This window comes from Carassius auratus, unplaced genomic scaffold, assembly GCF_003368295.1.
Source record: "Carassius auratus strain Wakin unplaced genomic scaffold, ASM336829v1 scaf_tig00217025, whole genome shotgun sequence".
NCBI lineage: Eukaryota > Metazoa > Chordata > Actinopteri > Cypriniformes > Cyprinidae > Carassius > Carassius auratus.
This window is the reverse complement of record NW_020528858.1, coordinates 163,486-181,458: the sequence shown is the minus strand read 5'-3', so window position 1 is coordinate 181,458 and position 17,973 is coordinate 163,486. Positions and strand designations below refer to the sequence as shown.

Sequence of the window (17,973 nt, the reverse complement as noted above, 5' to 3'; positions counted from 1 at the left end):
ATATATATATATATATATATATATATATATATATATTTAATGGAATATATTTTTACTAGTGTGTTTAAAAAAATTAATCAATAAAATCTTGTTACTTGAATGTAAAACATAGATACAACGGCGTGTAATAATGCATTATTGGTAATGACAATATATTTATGCTAGAATTTGTAATTTTAATAATTTTTAAGGGTATTTTTACAGCCATTATTATTTTTATTCTTTGCATTTTGCATCTCACTACAAAGGTATTTTTTCTGTAATCCAAATGCAAAAATAATTACAATAATAAAAATTATATTATTTTTATTTGAATATATTTATACATAAAGTTATTTTTGTACTACTGTTTAAATGTATGCTGATTTAAGTACTACTAATAGAAAACAGGATGAACAACAGTATGTTTTATTACTGTATGATTCACATTACATCAGCAATGTTCTGCAGCATCTGGTGATCATGTGTTTTATAGCAGGCAGTCACGCTGTCTTGTAGTTCAGGTTGGTTTTACTAACTAGTGGAGTTGAATTCTCCACAGATGGACTTTCCAAAAACAAGAAGAAACCTTTCTGACTAGCACACAGCTAAGAAGAGCTTGATAGCTCCACCCTTCCTGTGAACCCTGCCACATCATTGTTTGTCCACACCATCCGAGCGGCGTTCAACATCCTGGATGAAGCACTACAGCTCTTTTCTTGATCCTTAACTGATGGTGTTTTGTTGGAGCTGAAGGTCAGCAGATCTGGGATCTTTTGATGGAGCGGGTGACAGATATCCCCTGGTATGCCGCCCTGCGCTCCTATTTTCCCATACTCACCTGGATGCCCAGGTATAACCTGACCTGGCTGAAGATGGACCTGATCGCGGGTCTGACGGTGGGTTTGACCACAGTTCCTCAGGCTCTGGCCTACGCAGAAGTGGCTGGTTTACCTGTGCAGGTACGAACATTCACAGTCCTCCAGAGACTGAGACTGAGGAGGGTTTTCTTGACACAAGGTTTGTTTGTTTTTCCAGTATGGCCTGTATTCTGCCTTCATGGGTGGTTTCATCTATTGTGTATTTGGGACATCTAAAGACATCACGCTGGGCCCGACCGCCATCATGTCCCTGCTGTGTTCAGCGTATATCGGAGGAGATCCTGTGTTTGCGGTGGTGCTCACACTGCTGTGCGGCGTCATCCAGATGGGAATGGCTCTGCTCAGACTGGGTGAGGTGAAAATGGGCTTAAAGGGATAGTTTCTGTCATTAATTACTCACCCCTTGTGTCGTTCCAAACCTGTAAGACCTTCGTTCATTTTCAAAACACAAGTTTTGGTATTTTTGATGAAATCCGAGAGCTTTCTGACCTTGCAAAGATAGCAATGCAACTGACTCGTTCAAGACTCACAAAGGTAGTAAGAACATCATTAAAATAATGCACGTGACATCAGTTGCATTGCTGCAGGGTCATAAAGCTCTCGGATTTCATCAAAAATATCTTAATTTGCGTTTTGAAGAGGAACAAAAGTCTTAAGGGTTTGTAACGACATGAGGGTGAGAAATTAATGACAGAATTAAAATTTTTGGGAGAACTATCTCTTTGATGTTATTATTTAGGCCCTATGTTTGTGTGTGATTCATAAAAATTTGAGGTAGATAGTCATCTTTATGGACGTTTTAATAATTCTTGTTTAAAATATTTATAAACAGCTTTTAATTTATTTCAGTACTAGTAATTTTTTTGTCTAAGTAGTTTTAGTTAACGGTAAAAACATCAAGTTGAACTGAGTGTAAACTTTTAAACATATCTATGTTTGTGTGGATTTTACTATTAAAAATATTATCTGTTAACATTCTAAGTTTATTTAAACGCCGAAGTTTACATAAACTTTGATTGAAGTGTTGTCATCAAGAAGTGAAAGCAGACTCGGCTGTCTGTAAATCAGGGCCGTCTTGAAAACAGGAAGTTTGTGGGGTTTTTTCTGTCACATAAATATTAGATTCGATTACTTCCTGTGCAACTTCCTGTACATGACTGTGAAGCCGCACACCAAAATGTAGCAACAGGTTTTAAAAATGTGGCAACTGAGGTTGTGGAAGTGACCGAGTTAGATTGTAACAGATAAATATTTTCCTGAGAACGAACTTAACAGTTTTTTTTTTAATAATCAATAATAATAAACTAATATATAATTAGTACAAAAAAAGCTTAATATTTGCTGAATTGAACGTTTTCATAAATATTTATATATCAGTTAATATTTTATATATTAAATATGTATTAATAATACAGTTGGAGCAGTTGTTAAATGTTGTTCATAATAAAATAAAGATAGAAACAAATAAATAAACAGAAAATAATATTAATCCAAAAAGTGAATATATTTGTTTTCGAACTGTGAAATAAAATTATAAATATTGTTTTTAATATTGTTTTTGTTGCAACAATTAAAAAATAATTTTATGACGAAATCTGAATTCATGCAGAAATTAAATGATAATCAAGTTAATAATCCAAACAAACTAAATTGAGCATTTGTGTTTTCATAAATAGTAGTATATTTAAAATGTTCTTTTTAAAATTATCATATTATTATTAAATTATAATAATACTACTACTAATAATAATAATTTAATAATAATAGTAATAATAATTATTATTATTTATAAAAGTAATTATTATTATTATTATTTATAATAGTAATTATTATTATTATTATTATTATTATTATTATTATTATTATATTATATATATTTTTTTATTACTTTTCTTTTTTTTTTATCTGTTCTGGATAAATGAATAAATCCAAGAAAGATTAATGTGTGTGTGAATCAGCTGGTCTGATGTTGATTTTCACTCTGTTTGTTCATCAGGTTTCCTCCTGGACTTCATCTCATATCCAGTAATTAAAGGCTTCACCTGTGCTGCTGCTGTCACCATCGGCTTCGGTCAGGTCAAGGTCAGAGTCTCACGCTAGAACAATCACTTACGCCTCTCCTCATTTCAGTTGCATGCTTCTTAAATGTCCTTTACGATCTGTGAAGAGTCAATCCGCTTCATTTGTTGTGCAGAATATTCTGGGTCTGAAGGGGATCCCACAGCAGTTCTTCTTACAGGTTTACTACACCTTCCACAAGATCCCTGAGGCCAGGTGAGCACACACACACACACACACACATATATATGATGTCTAACCGATGAACTGTGGTGTTAAACCATCTTGTCTGAGTGCGTATCTCAATCATCTGTGTTCTCAGAGTCGGAGATGTGATTCTGGGTCTGTGCTGTCTGTTCTTCCTGCTCATGTTGACGCTGATGAAGACTTCTCTGGGTTCGTCTCCAGACGAGTCTCCTCTCTTCATCCGGTCGGCCCGCGGGCTGGTGTGGAGTTTAGCCACCGGTGGGTGCTCAGAAGCTCTTGTGAACCTGTAACTGTAACTGACAGATGTTTACATACGATCTTCTTGTGTGGCAGTCAGGAACGCTCTGGTGGTCATTGCAGCGACGGCTGTTGCGTATTCTGCTGAGGTCACCGGACACCATGTCTTCAGCCTCACCGGGAAAACTGCCCAGGGACTGCCTCCTTTCAAAGCCCCGCCCCTTTCAGAGACTGTAGCCAATGGCACGCTGATTACTTTCAGTGACATCGTGAAGGTGTGTCATTTTTGATACAAATCTTTCATATTTTTTATCTCCATCTAAAAGAACTGCCTCCAGAGAATCAAATAGCCTACTGATGAGTTATATTAAGAAATTTGTTATCAGGATATATATTTTTTTATATATAAAAATGCTATAATACACGACATTTAATTTAAATATATAAATTATTTGAAAGCATTTAAAAGCATTTAAAATTATTGATATATATATATATATATATATATATATATATATATATATATATATATATATATTGTATTTTCTTTTATATTAATTAAATATAAATAAAACCTAAAATAATGTTTATGTGTATATTGTATAGAAAATGTATAGAAATATAATTAAATACATTAAAATAGATTCAATTATAAAATAAATTGTGTAGTGATGTAATAAATAAAAAAAATCAAGATTATTTGACATATACTGCAGTTATATTAATATAATTATATGTAAAAAAAAAAAATAAGAATGTTAATTATTGAAGGCATCTGAAACCTTTTAGCATTGTTGTATAAAATATAAAATATTGAAAATGGAGAATAATTTAATGATTGAGAATAATAATGATTGTAATGCATTTATATAATATATATAATATAAATGCATTCAATCATTATTATTCTGTTGTTTGGAAAATATTACACAAAGAGTATTTTTCTTTCACTATTTAATGTGAAATTAAGTGTAATTTATAAAATAAAGTTCAGATAAAATTATCTAAATATAAAGACAATATATATATATATATATATATATATATATATATATATATATATATATATTAAATAAAAAAACGTAAATTATGATGATTATTATATTGTATTATAAAGATAATATTATATTTTAATATTTATGAACATAATGTATATATTTTTTAAAAGCTGTTCCATCATTGCACTAATGCCAAAAACAATTAAATATATTTTTGAAAATTATTACTTTTTTTCTATGCACTAATAATGTCAGATGTATAAAACTTTAAAATAATAATAATAAAATAAGTTTTTATTCATTAATCTTAAAAACTAGGGTCATTATTCTATTAATAGAATAATAAATTATATAATTATGTGTATATATATATATATATATATATATATATATATATATATATAATTCTATAATTTATTATTCTATATATGATAAAATAGTAAATATATTTTTTTTATGCGCCCCCTTGTGGTACTTGGATCCCAGAAAGTTGAGCTGTCATGTAATACCACATTTCAGAATAGTAAACTATAGTATTAGTAAAGTATATGTGACATTTGAGAGATTGTAAGTAGAGTATCTAACAGAATAATGATCATTAATGACCAATCGGGTGTGTTTTCTCAGGATTTAGGCGGCGGTCTGGCCGTTATTCCTTTAATGGGCGTCTTAGAGAGCATCGCTATTGCGAAGGCTTTTGGTAAGAGCTTCAAACTGTCCTTACTTCTGTGTCAGATGCTGTTTAGACATATTTAACACTTTTTTTCTTTTCTCCATGCAGCTAGCAAGAATAACTACCGAATCGATGCTAACCAAGAGCTCTTTGCCATCGGTGAGAGATTCTCTTCCTTTACGATGTTTTATCACAAGCGTAAATCGGTCGGTTTCTCATTGTAATGTTGTTTTTGCAGGTCTCACCAACATCATGGGCTCGTTTGTGTCAGCGTATCCCGTCACGGGCAGCTTCGGAAGGTCTGTCTGCAAGCTAAGTGCTAATGCTAAAGTATTTGTTGGCTAGCTCTTCGCTAAGTCAGTATCTTGATGCTGTGTTTTCTGACAGAACCGCGGTGAACTCTCAAACCGGAGTGTGTTCGCCCGCTGGAGGGATCGTCACAGGTAGCACACACTCTCTGCGATCAGGTTGACTTTTAAACTGTGGACAGCATCTGAAGGTGTGTGTTTCTGGGCAGGTGTGATAGTGCTGCTGTCGCTGGCGTTCCTCATGCCACTCTTCTTCTACATCCCTAAAGCGTCCCTCGCTGCCGTCATCATCTGCGCCGTCTGTCCCATGATGGACTTCAGAGTGCCGCTCCAGCTCTGGAGAGTCAAGAGTGAGACTTTACGGCACAGATTTGAACTATAGAAGTGTTTTGTCTGCTTTATAATCGCACTGTTTACCTCAGGACTCGATCTGCTGCCATTCTTGGTCACGTTTGTGGTCAGTTTCTGGGAGGTGCAGTATGGCATTGTGGGAGGTGTGGTTGTTTCGGGATTCATGCTGTTGTATATCGTGGCCAGACCCAAAGTGAAGGTGAGTTTCAGTTTCAGTCAGTTTTTTTAATGAAATATGAATATGTTAGGTGTGGCCTGTGAGCTGTGAATGAAGGACTTTTATTCTAGAAATCCACTTTCTGTTTTACAACGTAAAATGTCTAAAAAAAACAAAAACAAATACTGTGTTATTATATTAATAAATAATTTATTCATTTTATTATTGGAATGTTAGTAGATTTAAATAATCTTGACTTAATGGTTTTATACTATACATTTCTATTTAATTGAAATCTTTAATTAAAGATTTCAATTATTTGATTGAAAGGCAATATGTTTTTAGTGTGTGTGTGTGCTTTAGTGCTGTCAAACAATTAATCGCGATTAATCACGTCTAAAATAAAAGTTTTTGTTTACATAACATATAGCATGTGTACTGTGTATATTTATTCTGTATATATAAATACGCACACATACAGCATATATTTTGAAAATATTTACATGTATTTACGAATGTATATTTTTATTCATAATATTTATAAAATATGTAAATATATTTAATATATAAACGTAACATTTTTCTTAAATATATACATGCATTTGTGTGTATAAATATACACAGTACACACACATATATATCATGTAAACAAAAACTTTTATTTTGGAAGCGTTTAATCATTTGACAGCACTAATATGTATATATACTTACATTTTACATATCAATTACATACTTTACATATTTCATATTTACAATTACATATACATGTATATATATCTAATATAAATATACGTGTTTAAAAATATAAATATTACCTAAAACATTTATTGTATATAATTAATTTTTATTTTTAATATAAATATATTATATTTTTTTTTTTGTAGAAAAAAATAAATGCACTTAGTTGCTGAATGTGTAAATAATACAAAATAAAAAAAAAATGTAAATATTAAATATAACTAGTATATACATATCAGGTAACTAAAAATATCTCTCTAACTTATATAAATATATTTAAATAAATAAATATTAAATAAAATATAAATGTTTGCATAGAAAAAAAGTAAATGCATTTTAGTTACTTTTTGAAACATGTAAAATACATTTAACATTATATTTTAATGTGCAACTATAAAAAATGTAATATTTAAATCCATAAAATATAACACATTTCTTTTTGTAAATAATGCATATTAATGAACTATAAAGAAACATTAAAATAAAATATTTATAAATTTGTATATCCAAAAACTTGATGATTCTTTAAAAATATTAATCTGTTGTTTTTGGGGGAAAATACTTTAAATACTACAGTATATACTACTCATATACTAATAGAATACTATCATGTCTTTACAATTAAACATGAACTGAAGAGTGATGTTTATAAAGTGACGGAGATGCAGCAGCAGTCTGTGAGGTTTGTGTGTGTGTGTGTTCAGGTGTGTGACGACGGCGTGCTGCTTCTGGAGCCGGACAGTGGGCTGAACTTCCCCGTGACGGAGCATCTCAGCAGACTGGTGTTCAAACACGCCCTTCACGGTGAGACACACACACACACGGACACACACACACACACGCTCTCACTGAGTGCTCACGGTCTGGTGTCTGTGGTCTGTCAGCGTCTCCTCCGCGCTGTCTGGTCCTGGACTGTTCTCACGTCAGCTCTCTAGACTTCACTGTGGTCCACGAGCTCACTGAACTGCTCAAACAGATCCAGCTGAGAGGAGTCTCCATGATCTTCGCTGGACTCAAGGTAGGGTTTCAAATCAACGCCATTTCTAAAATTAAGCTCAGTAATCATATATATATAAGGTAAAGTTTCTTCTCTCTGTATGTCTCTCTCAGCCGTCAGTATTGAAGGTTTTGTTGACTGCTGATCTTCCTGGTTTCCGACATACAGACAGAGTAGACGAGGCTCTGCTACTTCTGACAAGTATCAGTCACTACCAACAACAATTATAACAGCCAATCACAGGCAAGAACTGATCACATGGCTTTGAGCCAATCAGCACCTGAATACCTCAAACCCTCTGATGATTGGTCGAATGAAATATCCTGCGCACACCTTTGACCAATCAGCACTCAGGAAGAGAGACTTTGATGAAAACTGATGGGGAACAAAGTTACATAAAGTTTGTGTACATGACGACCAAATGATGCTTTTGCACTTAAAACTATTTTTAGGTAATTTTTGTGTGTGTGTATTAAACTGAATCTCTTGTAATTTTATGGACATGCACTTATTCTCAACACTAAAAAATCAAATCTGAAGCATTTTGGGTTCAAAAGCACTAAAAGTCAGACTGGTCTCTCAAGACGTAAAATATGATCACGATGATTCTCTTTCTCTGTAGTTTGTTGTAGTACTTTTATAAGTTTAGTATGTTTACATTTATTGTTTGTAGATGAAACCGTATCTCTATTAGGACACATATGTTTGGACTGACAAAGATTAAACAACAAACACTGAAATGTCTCTTTCGACATTAAACTGATTTGATCTACAGTGACTATGCTTGAAATATTTTCTTGGATAATTTTGTAATTACTATACATCAAACATTCAAATGTGTATTAATAAAAAAAATCTATATTCACATTTGACACCTTATTAGTGTATGTATATATATATATATATATATATATATATACATACATATACACACACACACAAACACACACACACACACACACACACATATATATATATATATATATATATATAAATTATTTGTATATTTAATGTATGTAAATAAACTGTAAAAAATATATGCAATATTATCTAATAATTGTACTACAATATAAAGACCTATATTACTTATTTATATTAAACAGTTCTGATTAAAGGTTATATACGCAATTACATAGAATGACTGTTATTAAATCGTTATTTATATATATATATATTAAAATATGTATAAAAGTTTTTGTGTATAAAAATGTATGAAGACTTTATTTGCAAAAATAACTGATATTTTTTACATTTTCAAAAATCATGTTTTTTGTGTTATCATGTCTCTGTATTTTATTTCTAATTTTTTTTACTTATTCAAGATAAACTACTACAGTTTGAGATTGGTTGAAATGCACGATGAACAAACATGGTTTTTGAAAATTGTTAAAAACTGAGTTATCTGTTATCTTATACTCTTCATATAATAAATATATTGTCATAATTGTACTTTTTAAGTACAGTATTGTATGTAAAATATTATTAATATAGGTTTAGTTAAACATTTAATGCTTAAGTTCAAATGTATGTCTGAAAATAAATGTTTGTGCCACTTTTAAACAGTAGAGGGCGATGTTTAGCTTCTGTACTTCTTAGTAAATAACAGGTCTAGTAAAAGGCCTAGTCTTATGCTGAATTTGTGTAGTTATTGACATTGCCAACCAATAATGTCCTGACATTACCAACAAGAAGCGTGCAAAAACACACTTAACCAGTATATCCCAAAACAAAGATGTTTCGATTTCTTGCTCTTAAATTGTACCAAACCACTGCCATTGATTTTTATTTTCAAAAGAGTCCATTCTGATATCAAGTTCAATCAAATGTGGTCTGGATGACTTTACTACGGATTAAAAGCTAAATTCACTCCGTAAATGTGACATTACTGACACTTTTAATATCCTAAAAGACTGACGACAAAGTGAAAGCAATGGCATTTTGTCTTTTGGTCAAAGTCTTTCCTCATACAGTGTGGTTGGATGTTTGTTCTTCATCATAAAACTGACTCAGTGGTACACACCTGGTGAAATACTGATAGACTAAGAACCAACACACACACACACACACACACACACACACACACACACAGGTTTATAAGATAAAGCAGTCACACCTCAAACACTGATCTTGAGCAAACAGTCGACAAACTGTTAAACACATCTTCAGGGAGTCTAAAGGCATGTCACATTATCACATTATCACATTATCGCTTGGTGAAATTTCTTTGGCAAAATCTAGTCAATCCAATCCACCTTTTTCCTTTTTCCCTATTAGTAAGACTTCCGTTTCATTAGCCGCTTTACAAATGGCGGCACCCATTTTTACATCAGGAAAAATGTGGATAGGAATGCGTACGATGGGTACTCTCTGCAGTCGAATAAAAAATGGAATTGCAACTTTTAAATTCACAATTCTTACTTATTGAAATGGCAGTCAATGAGTGCTCCTCTGCTGCCATCTCCTGGTTATAACAGTCATCTTCATCTTTAAAAGTCTTTGTTTTTCAGCAAGAGACACATTTTTAGCACATTCCTTGATGAAAAGCGATCCTTTAATAACGTGAATTTTGCTGCACAGCTGTAGAGTTGATTAATAATAAAGGCTTCAAAATTGTATAAGATTAAAAAAATGTGTTTATGGCTGTGAAGCTAAGATATTAATGATCGAGAAGACCATTAGGATGTCGTTTAAGAGACTGTCTGGGTACTTTCCTGGGATTACCAGACTCGGCAAAAAAAAATGATATGTTCTTTAATAACATGAATTTCATTATCCGCTATCATTATTTACGAAGTTGCAATTATTTTGTGTCTCAGTTTCTGATAAGAATGAGGCAGGAGAGGTTTCTGTGAGGGTCTCTATACAGCACATATAAAATGAGCTTCACCGGAAGATTATGAGATGTTTTATCCTTATCCAGAAGTTCTGTGCATATGGTCAGTCTACCGGTATTTTGAAACTGAGGTGTAGCTAAATTGTGCTTAACCAGTAAAAAGTTAAAGAGTTGCCTGCATGCCAAAAGCGCATTTTTGTCGTTAACTAATTTTACTCATCACCTGTATTTCTGTGTGAAAGGGGTTAATATCACGCAATATCTTGCTTCTGTTTAGACCATGTGACCACACTTTAAAATGCTGTATTTTCCTCTATATATGTATTTATCATATTCAGTGGCGTCAAACCCCCTCTGGAGCTGCGACTTGACGCCCTGATCATGAGTGCTGTGGGTTCGTTCATTAGGGTGTCACAGTGGGGTCAGGTCACGTGGTGAGTGCGTGTTCTTCAGCAGCTGTGTTGTGGTTGTGCTCGCCTCCATCGGCCTGCTGTAATTGCTGAGAGCTGAATCTCACTACACTGGCTCCTCGATGGGTTGCAAAATTGGAGTGCCAAAAATAACATGACTGTGTGCTAAAACTGGAGCTGAACTGTGAACTTATTTCACACTAGACTGAAGGATCACATGAGGTTTCTACTGAGAGAGAGAGAGAGAGAGAGAGGATGCGGTGTTGACTGGGAAGTAATGAGCTTGCTTAGCTTAACTTAACCGTTGTTTTTTGTGTAATCTCGAACTTTAATCATTTGAAACTTTTTTTAACACGGTTATAAATAATAATCAATACTATAATATTTTAATTAGGCTACTGTTGTCTATCTATCTATCCATCCATCCATCTATATGCATGTATATATATATATATATATATATATATATATATATATATATATATATATATATATATTAGGGGTGTAACGGTTCACAAAATTCACGGTTCGGTTCTATACGACTCACTGGTGTCACGGTTCGGTTCGGTACGTTTTAGATACAGCAAAAAGAAAAAAAATTGGCAGATAAATTTCCTTGATTTTTAAAAAAAATGTTTTTATTTATTAAAACTAACAAAGTATGTTTTTTTTTTTTTTTTTTTTTACAGTGAACAATGAGGGAGCTATTCTTCACCCATCTTCTGTGGTGTTTTCTTAGCAGCATACTGTATAAAACAAAAACAGCTCCTTATAAAAAAATACATTAAAATGTTATATTGCTGTAGTAGTAATGAACAAATACAAAGATGTAACTTTTTATATGGAACTCTATAACTAAAGCAGGAATTACGGTCTGGCTGAAATGGGCTCGTGGAGGAATATTGTAACGGGGCACAATTACATTAAGCATGTTCTTAAAACCTGCGTTTTCCACTACAGAGTAAGGCGCTCGCTCACTCAGTACGCGCTGAAGAGTGAAGACTCGTTGCAAAATGGCTAAAGGGTCTTTCACGCAGGACGCAGTATGCGCAGCGCTGGACCCTGGGCTCAGCGTTGCCCTTCAGATACAACGCGATTTGCGCTGCACTATGCCAAGAGCAAAGTAGGTGGAGTTTTCAAAACTGCCCGTGCATACGTTCTATTTATAACAGTTCTTCTATCTAATAACGTGCAGGCCTGTTAATTGAATCTTACTGCTCGGGAAATTCCGACACAGTACAGTACTAGTCCATTTGGATTTCTGTGCTTGTTTGGATGCCCCGATTGATTGGTAAAGTGCACCCAAACACCAGACCTGTTGGTTATTGGAGGATTTCTATTTCTGGTCTGTTAAACGCATTGGCCATTTTGCAACGAGCCTTCAGCGCGTACAGAGTGAGCGAGCGCCTGACTGAGTAGCCTAACATAAACATATAAGTTGGTGTTTTTTTCTTCTTCGGGGGTGTCAGGGGCGTTGCCTGTTACGTCGTTTGGGTTATTGGGCTACCTTGTTGAACGCATATCATTATATTTCACAATTTTTTATTTATTTTCCAAATATAATTAATTAGTCCAACGAACCGTTCGGTACATAATGCGTACCGCGTACCGAACCGAAAGCCTCCTACCGAACGGTTCAATACGAATACGCGTATCGTTACACCCCTAATATATATATATATATATATATATATATATATATATATATATATATATATATATATATATAGACACACACACATATATCACACACAATATCAGATTTTTGTTGCTTAACATTTTTGTGATTTATTACATTTACAACTTATCATCAGACATCTAATACAGAAGAGAATCACAGCTTTAATAGTTTTCAATAAACCTAAAACTTCTGTATTTCATTTTCAATTCATTTTATGTAAAGTCGAGCAAGAACAGACATATATATATTATTATATTACATTATGAATCAACCCAATAAACTATTTTGATTTATGTCACCAAGGTTTTACATAATGAGAGTTTTATTCGTTTTGTAATTTATGTAGCCTATAATCATTTGTATAAAAAGTCAAGCAAGGACAGAGACTAACAAATGGCAATTAAATTAAACAAATGCTAATTATTAAGTGTAAAAAGTAAAAAGTTATTTTTTATTTTATTTATATCAAAAGTTAAATATAATGAGCAAATTTGACATTTTATATCCTATAACAATGCTTCCAACCCCTACCCACCCTACCCCACCAAAAAAAAAGGTACATTTTTGGCGAAAAAAACAATATACTACCTATTATATTTTCTTTTTTTTTTTTTAACAGGTTTCATTTTTTCATCACTTCACTTTCTCACTGACGCAATCCTCACCTTTAGCGCAACTGTCGTCACTGTCATGTGACGTCCAGCAGAGGGCGTCGCGTCTCGTGGGCGGGGTCTGAACGTCCCTCCTCTCTTCCTCTGATTGGCCAGCCGGGAGACTGACGGAGCGGGTTCATCGCTGTGTATCTCGCCCTCTGATTGGCCAGGCGCGTCTAGAGTGACTGGAGCGCAGCGGCGGAGGCGCAGTGGAGAATCACAGCAGCACAAACCCACTGCGCTCATGGCATCAAGGAGAATGGAGACCAAACCAGTCATAACCTGCCTCAAAACTCTCCTCATCGTCTATTCCTTCGTGTTCTGGGTGAGTGACCCCCATTCATTAGCGTTTTTGAGCTTTTAATGTTTCCGCGGCATGTTATCAAACATATAAATTGATTTGTTATCATAATAAATCGTTTGTTGCAATATTGCGCCACTGGAAAACAAGTGCATCTCCATCACGGCAGGGCTGGACCCCTCCGAGGCTATTAGAAACACGAATATTATAAAATGTAATAATAATAATAATGATTCTAATCAAGAATATGATAAACAATATGCATTCCAAGGCAAATGACGAAAACATTTCCAAAAACGCGAAACGATATGTTCATGATGATGTTGGTCATTATCCATCACCATTAATTAAGGTTTAAATAAGAACATTATTCCTGATTAATAACATTAATGTCCAAAAATAGACACATACACAACATTTTAAATGGCTAATTGAGGATTCATGTTCAAATATGAGCATATCTCGGACACTATTCATTATAATTTTAAGATTAATGGCAACATATAGACATATGCTGAATACGATGGACCATAAATTGTAAGTTAATGTCCAAACATGCACATTTGCTGAATATGATTGACTGAATCTGAACACACAAGCATTTAAGTTCTAAATGGAATATTAATGTCCAAATATGGGCAGGCTCTAGAAATGTAACAGGTTTATTAGGGTTGCAGTGACCTTCATCTCTGTCATATGAAGAAACCTCTGCGTCTCATCTTTAGTAAAGAATCTGATGGTTTCTGTCTGTTGAAAGTCATAGAGAGTGACATGATGGCACTGCCCCGCTACCAATGTAGTATCTCTGTGTAATAACTGATTAGTATTATAAGCATTAATAGTAACACTTTATAATATAACTTTCAGAAATGTGTATAAGAACGTTAGGTAACTACTATTAACATTTCTTGAATAGACATAGACAGGAAGAGATGGTCTGACTGACAAGTGAAGCGTCCAAGCACAGTTTTTGTAAGTTATTCTTGTCAGTTAAAGGAGGATTTCTTAATTATGTGATGCAACAATTAAAAACTGGCTTTAAAAGACTTGATGCTACTAACATTGCAAACGTTGGCAAATCTGATAAATAGAGTAAGGCTGGGACTGATTTATAGCCTATGTCTGCATACGTACATTTCTGAATGTTTGTTGATGACTAGCTATTGCAAGATATTCTCAAGTGTTTTTGCACTACTTTTGTAGGCCAAGAAAGGCAGTGGCCTGAAGAAGTTATCTGTTAAGAATTAGATAAATATTCCATTTTATCATTAATAATTCAGAAGAAATGGGGAAAAAATGTGATAAGTAATTGAGCACATGTTCTATTTGATGTGATTGCCAAGTGATGAATTACTGTACATTCGACACGATTCATTAAGCCAATTGGACCTCAGATATCAATTTAAAATCTCATGTGATTTTGACTAGAATACAACCAAGTATTCAAGAAATGTCAAGCGTTTAGGAATTAGGATAAAAATAAAAACCCATAGTGATGTGAATATTTGATGATTAGCCTATTTGAAGGCATTTTGCAGTGAGTGGTTTTTCTTGATTGAGTCCTTTTGCAATATTTTCAGGTTCATAGAAGTGTGCATAGATTGCATTATTTTTTTATCTTTGAACGACTCTCGAATGGCGACTCTCATATAGTGAGCCGATAATGATGCATAATGGCAAATTCCAGAAATAAACCTTTCTAAATCAACATATTGCACTCTGTGTTTTGAATCTGAAGATGTGTTTCTTCCCAGGAATCTGGGAACAAAATACCGGGTTTGTGTAAGTAGGTAACCGTCTCCATAGGGCTGCACGATTCTGGATAAATTGAGAATCACGATTTTTTGATCTCATATAGAGATCACGATTCTCCTACGATTCTTTATTATTATTATTACTATTAACATTATCATTATCACAAGTATATAAATTAATTATTTTATTTTGCAAGGATTCTTTAAATTGATCAAGTGTGACAAAGACATTTATAACAAAATATTTCTATTACACACAATTATTGTTCTTCTGAACTTTCTATCAAAGAAACCTGAAAAAAATCTACTCATCTGTTTTCAACATAATAATAATAATAATAATAATAATAATAATAATAATGTTTTTTTTGAACGGCAAAACAGCATATTAGAATGATTTCTGAAGATCATGTGACACTGAAGACTGGAGTAATGATGCTGAAAATACAGCTGCACACCACAGAAATAAATTACATTTTAAAATACATTCAAGTGAAAGCAGTTATTTTAAATGTTAAATATTTCAAAACTTTACTGTTTTTGCTGTACTTTGGATCAGATAAATATAGTTTGGTGAGCAGAAGAGACTTTAAAAAAACATTACACATCTTATGGTTCAAAAACTTTTGACTGGTAGTGTATATATAATATATTTAAAACCCCAGTTTTTTTAATATTAGAATGATGAAAAAGTTGTTTAGATCACTGATTCAACGACTCACTCATAAACCTACTACACTTGTTTCATTTCTGGATGAATCAGCGTTTTTGAACGATTCTCTTGAATGAAAAATTAATTCATTGACAAATAAATTAAGACACTTGTCGCCACCTATTGGTGAAACAATGCAATCGACACAAACGTTATTTAAAGCGCAGTACTTTCAAAAGGGGATTTGTTATATTTTGATCGCTGCCATATAGACATCAACGTTTATATTTAAACTATAAACTTTATCCCAGTATTTCTGTGATAATATAAATGACTGTAAGACAGATATAATACTGTGTAGTTGAAAAGACTGTTTGTGAAGATGTTTCTTAACCAAACATGGTAAGAGCTCTCTCTGTGTCAGCGGCAGTGCGCGCACGGATTTGAATGATCCGGTAAGACTTTGTCAAAGGTTTAACAGACTCGGGGAATCGTTGTCTTTTAGAAATGAGATCGAGAGGGTGTCTGAATCGAGATCGCGATCTGTTAATGATTAATCGTGCAGCTCTACGTCTCCATCACATTTCCTTCTGTGCTCACTGGAGATTCAGTAATGCAGTGTGGCACATTCACAACCAACCAGTGGCTGTTTAGCTCTCTGTCCGTCTGTAATCCCACTTGGCACAGTGATCCAGTGCCTGACCCAAATCTGGGCTATTTGGACCGTAACGCAGTGTATTTCTACTGTAGACCTCAGAGTAGATGCCGTATTTATTTGACAAAAACAGTACGTTGAGTTCTGCCTCTCATAGCCTCATTTTCATTCAGGTAAAATATGATCTAGAACGTCTAAAATGGTTTAATCAAGATGCAGACTCATGATGTGTGAATTTGCAAAGCAGTATCGCAAGAAGTATTTTAGCGCAAACCCATACGTCTTATTTACGAACGACTCACAACTCAGTTAATCTCTGTGGAAAAATGTGCTGAAATAGTGTATTATTATAAAGTCTGTGTCATTTTACGTTGAAACTTTGAAGCTTTGTGCCATTTACATGGTTTATGTTGAATTCTGCCTCTCGTAGCTTTGTTTTCATAAAAGGAAATTAAATATGATCTAAAATGTGTATTTTAATGACTGAAAGTTCATTTTCACAAGTAGTAGCTATATCTGCGCAAACCTGCAAACGACTCACCAATCAGTTCACCTCCGAATTGAATGCAGTACAATAACATTATAACGAAGTAATTGTTATGTTTTTTTTAGCATGGAAATGCCTCTTTTATTTTCACGCTATACTGTATAATTGCATGATTTAGGCAATTATTTTTTTGCCACTTTTTATTTTTAAAGAGGCGAATCAGGTGAAATCAAATTTTTAAAACAATTTCGCAAGTAGACTTTTAGAACAGATCTTTGCATCTTATTTACAAATGACTAACAATTGAGTTTATCTCTTCTGTAAATGTGCTGAAATACTATATTTTTAGCACTAATAGCACTAATAGTAAAAAAAGTATTTTCCTAATAATTATTGCAGCAGTAATTCATCAAATTAGTTATTTGGAGTATATATGCAACATATCCAGATTCATGTGCATTTAAAGTGCACTTTGAGTATTGTTCAGTATCGCTTGCATAGATGTTTGGCTGGTTGATTGATTCACTTTAGTTTTTTTTTTGTGTGTGTGTTTGTTGTACTTTTATCCAAAGCAATTTTTAACCGAGCTAGATTTCATAATCATTTTGTGTTAATTATTTTGAATAGTGTTGAAATGGAATAATCATGCAGTTTAAAAGAAGATTTGAAGGTTTCAAGTGTGCAGGTTAGCATCACTAAACTGAATTGTGCGCTTGCAGAACAGCTAAACACAAATGAGCTTTGAAACAGCGAGCGAGGGCGTAATTAAAGCGAGATGTGAAGAGATAAAGGCAGAAATTAGAGAGAGAGCCTGTGAGTGACAAATGAAAATGGAGTTGGTGTCGTTTCTCCATCCTCCCATCAGCTGTTCTGGACCTGTGGGGTTCGTTCAGTTCGTCTGAATGCAGACAGACGGAGCGCCGTGTGTCCTGCTGTCGACCCTCACAACCACATTCACACTCT

At 33.5% G+C, this 17,973-nt stretch overlaps 2 protein-coding genes across 3 annotated transcripts in view; both read left to right on the top strand.

The window, feature by feature from the left end:
• Positions 1-427: 427 nt before the first annotated feature.
• Positions 428-8,356, top strand: LOC113099731 (sodium-independent sulfate anion transporter-like). 2 transcript variants are annotated; one of them, XM_026264662.1, is made up of 15 exons: positions 428-941; positions 1,018-1,210; positions 2,857-2,942; positions 3,055-3,134; positions 3,241-3,383; positions 3,459-3,637; positions 4,988-5,060; positions 5,142-5,192; positions 5,272-5,332; positions 5,421-5,476; positions 5,551-5,691; positions 5,764-5,891; positions 7,292-7,391; positions 7,472-7,605; positions 7,698-8,356. In XM_026264662.1, the coding sequence occupies exons 1-15, from the start codon at positions 759-761 to the stop codon at positions 7,812-7,814; spliced, it is 1,725 nt and encodes a 574-aa protein (XP_026120447.1). In that variant the 5' UTR covers positions 428-758; the 3' UTR covers positions 7,815-8,356. The 2 variants fall into 2 exon arrangements, 1 of the variants encoding a protein (XP_026120447.1); XR_003289514.1 differs by having other exon boundaries at positions 430-941; positions 7,515-7,605; positions 7,698-7,718.
• Positions 8,357-13,399: 5,043 nt separating this feature from the next.
• The window catches only part of LOC113099718 (tetraspanin-7-like), a 30,787-nt gene continuing 26,213 nt past the window's right edge, over positions 13,400-17,973 (top strand). The window contains exon 1 of the mRNA XM_026264649.1: positions 13,400-13,486. Coding sequence (XP_026120434.1) covers positions 13,406-13,486 — 81 coding nt within the window. The 5' untranslated portion in view covers positions 13,400-13,405. The remainder of the gene's footprint in view (positions 13,487-17,973) is intronic.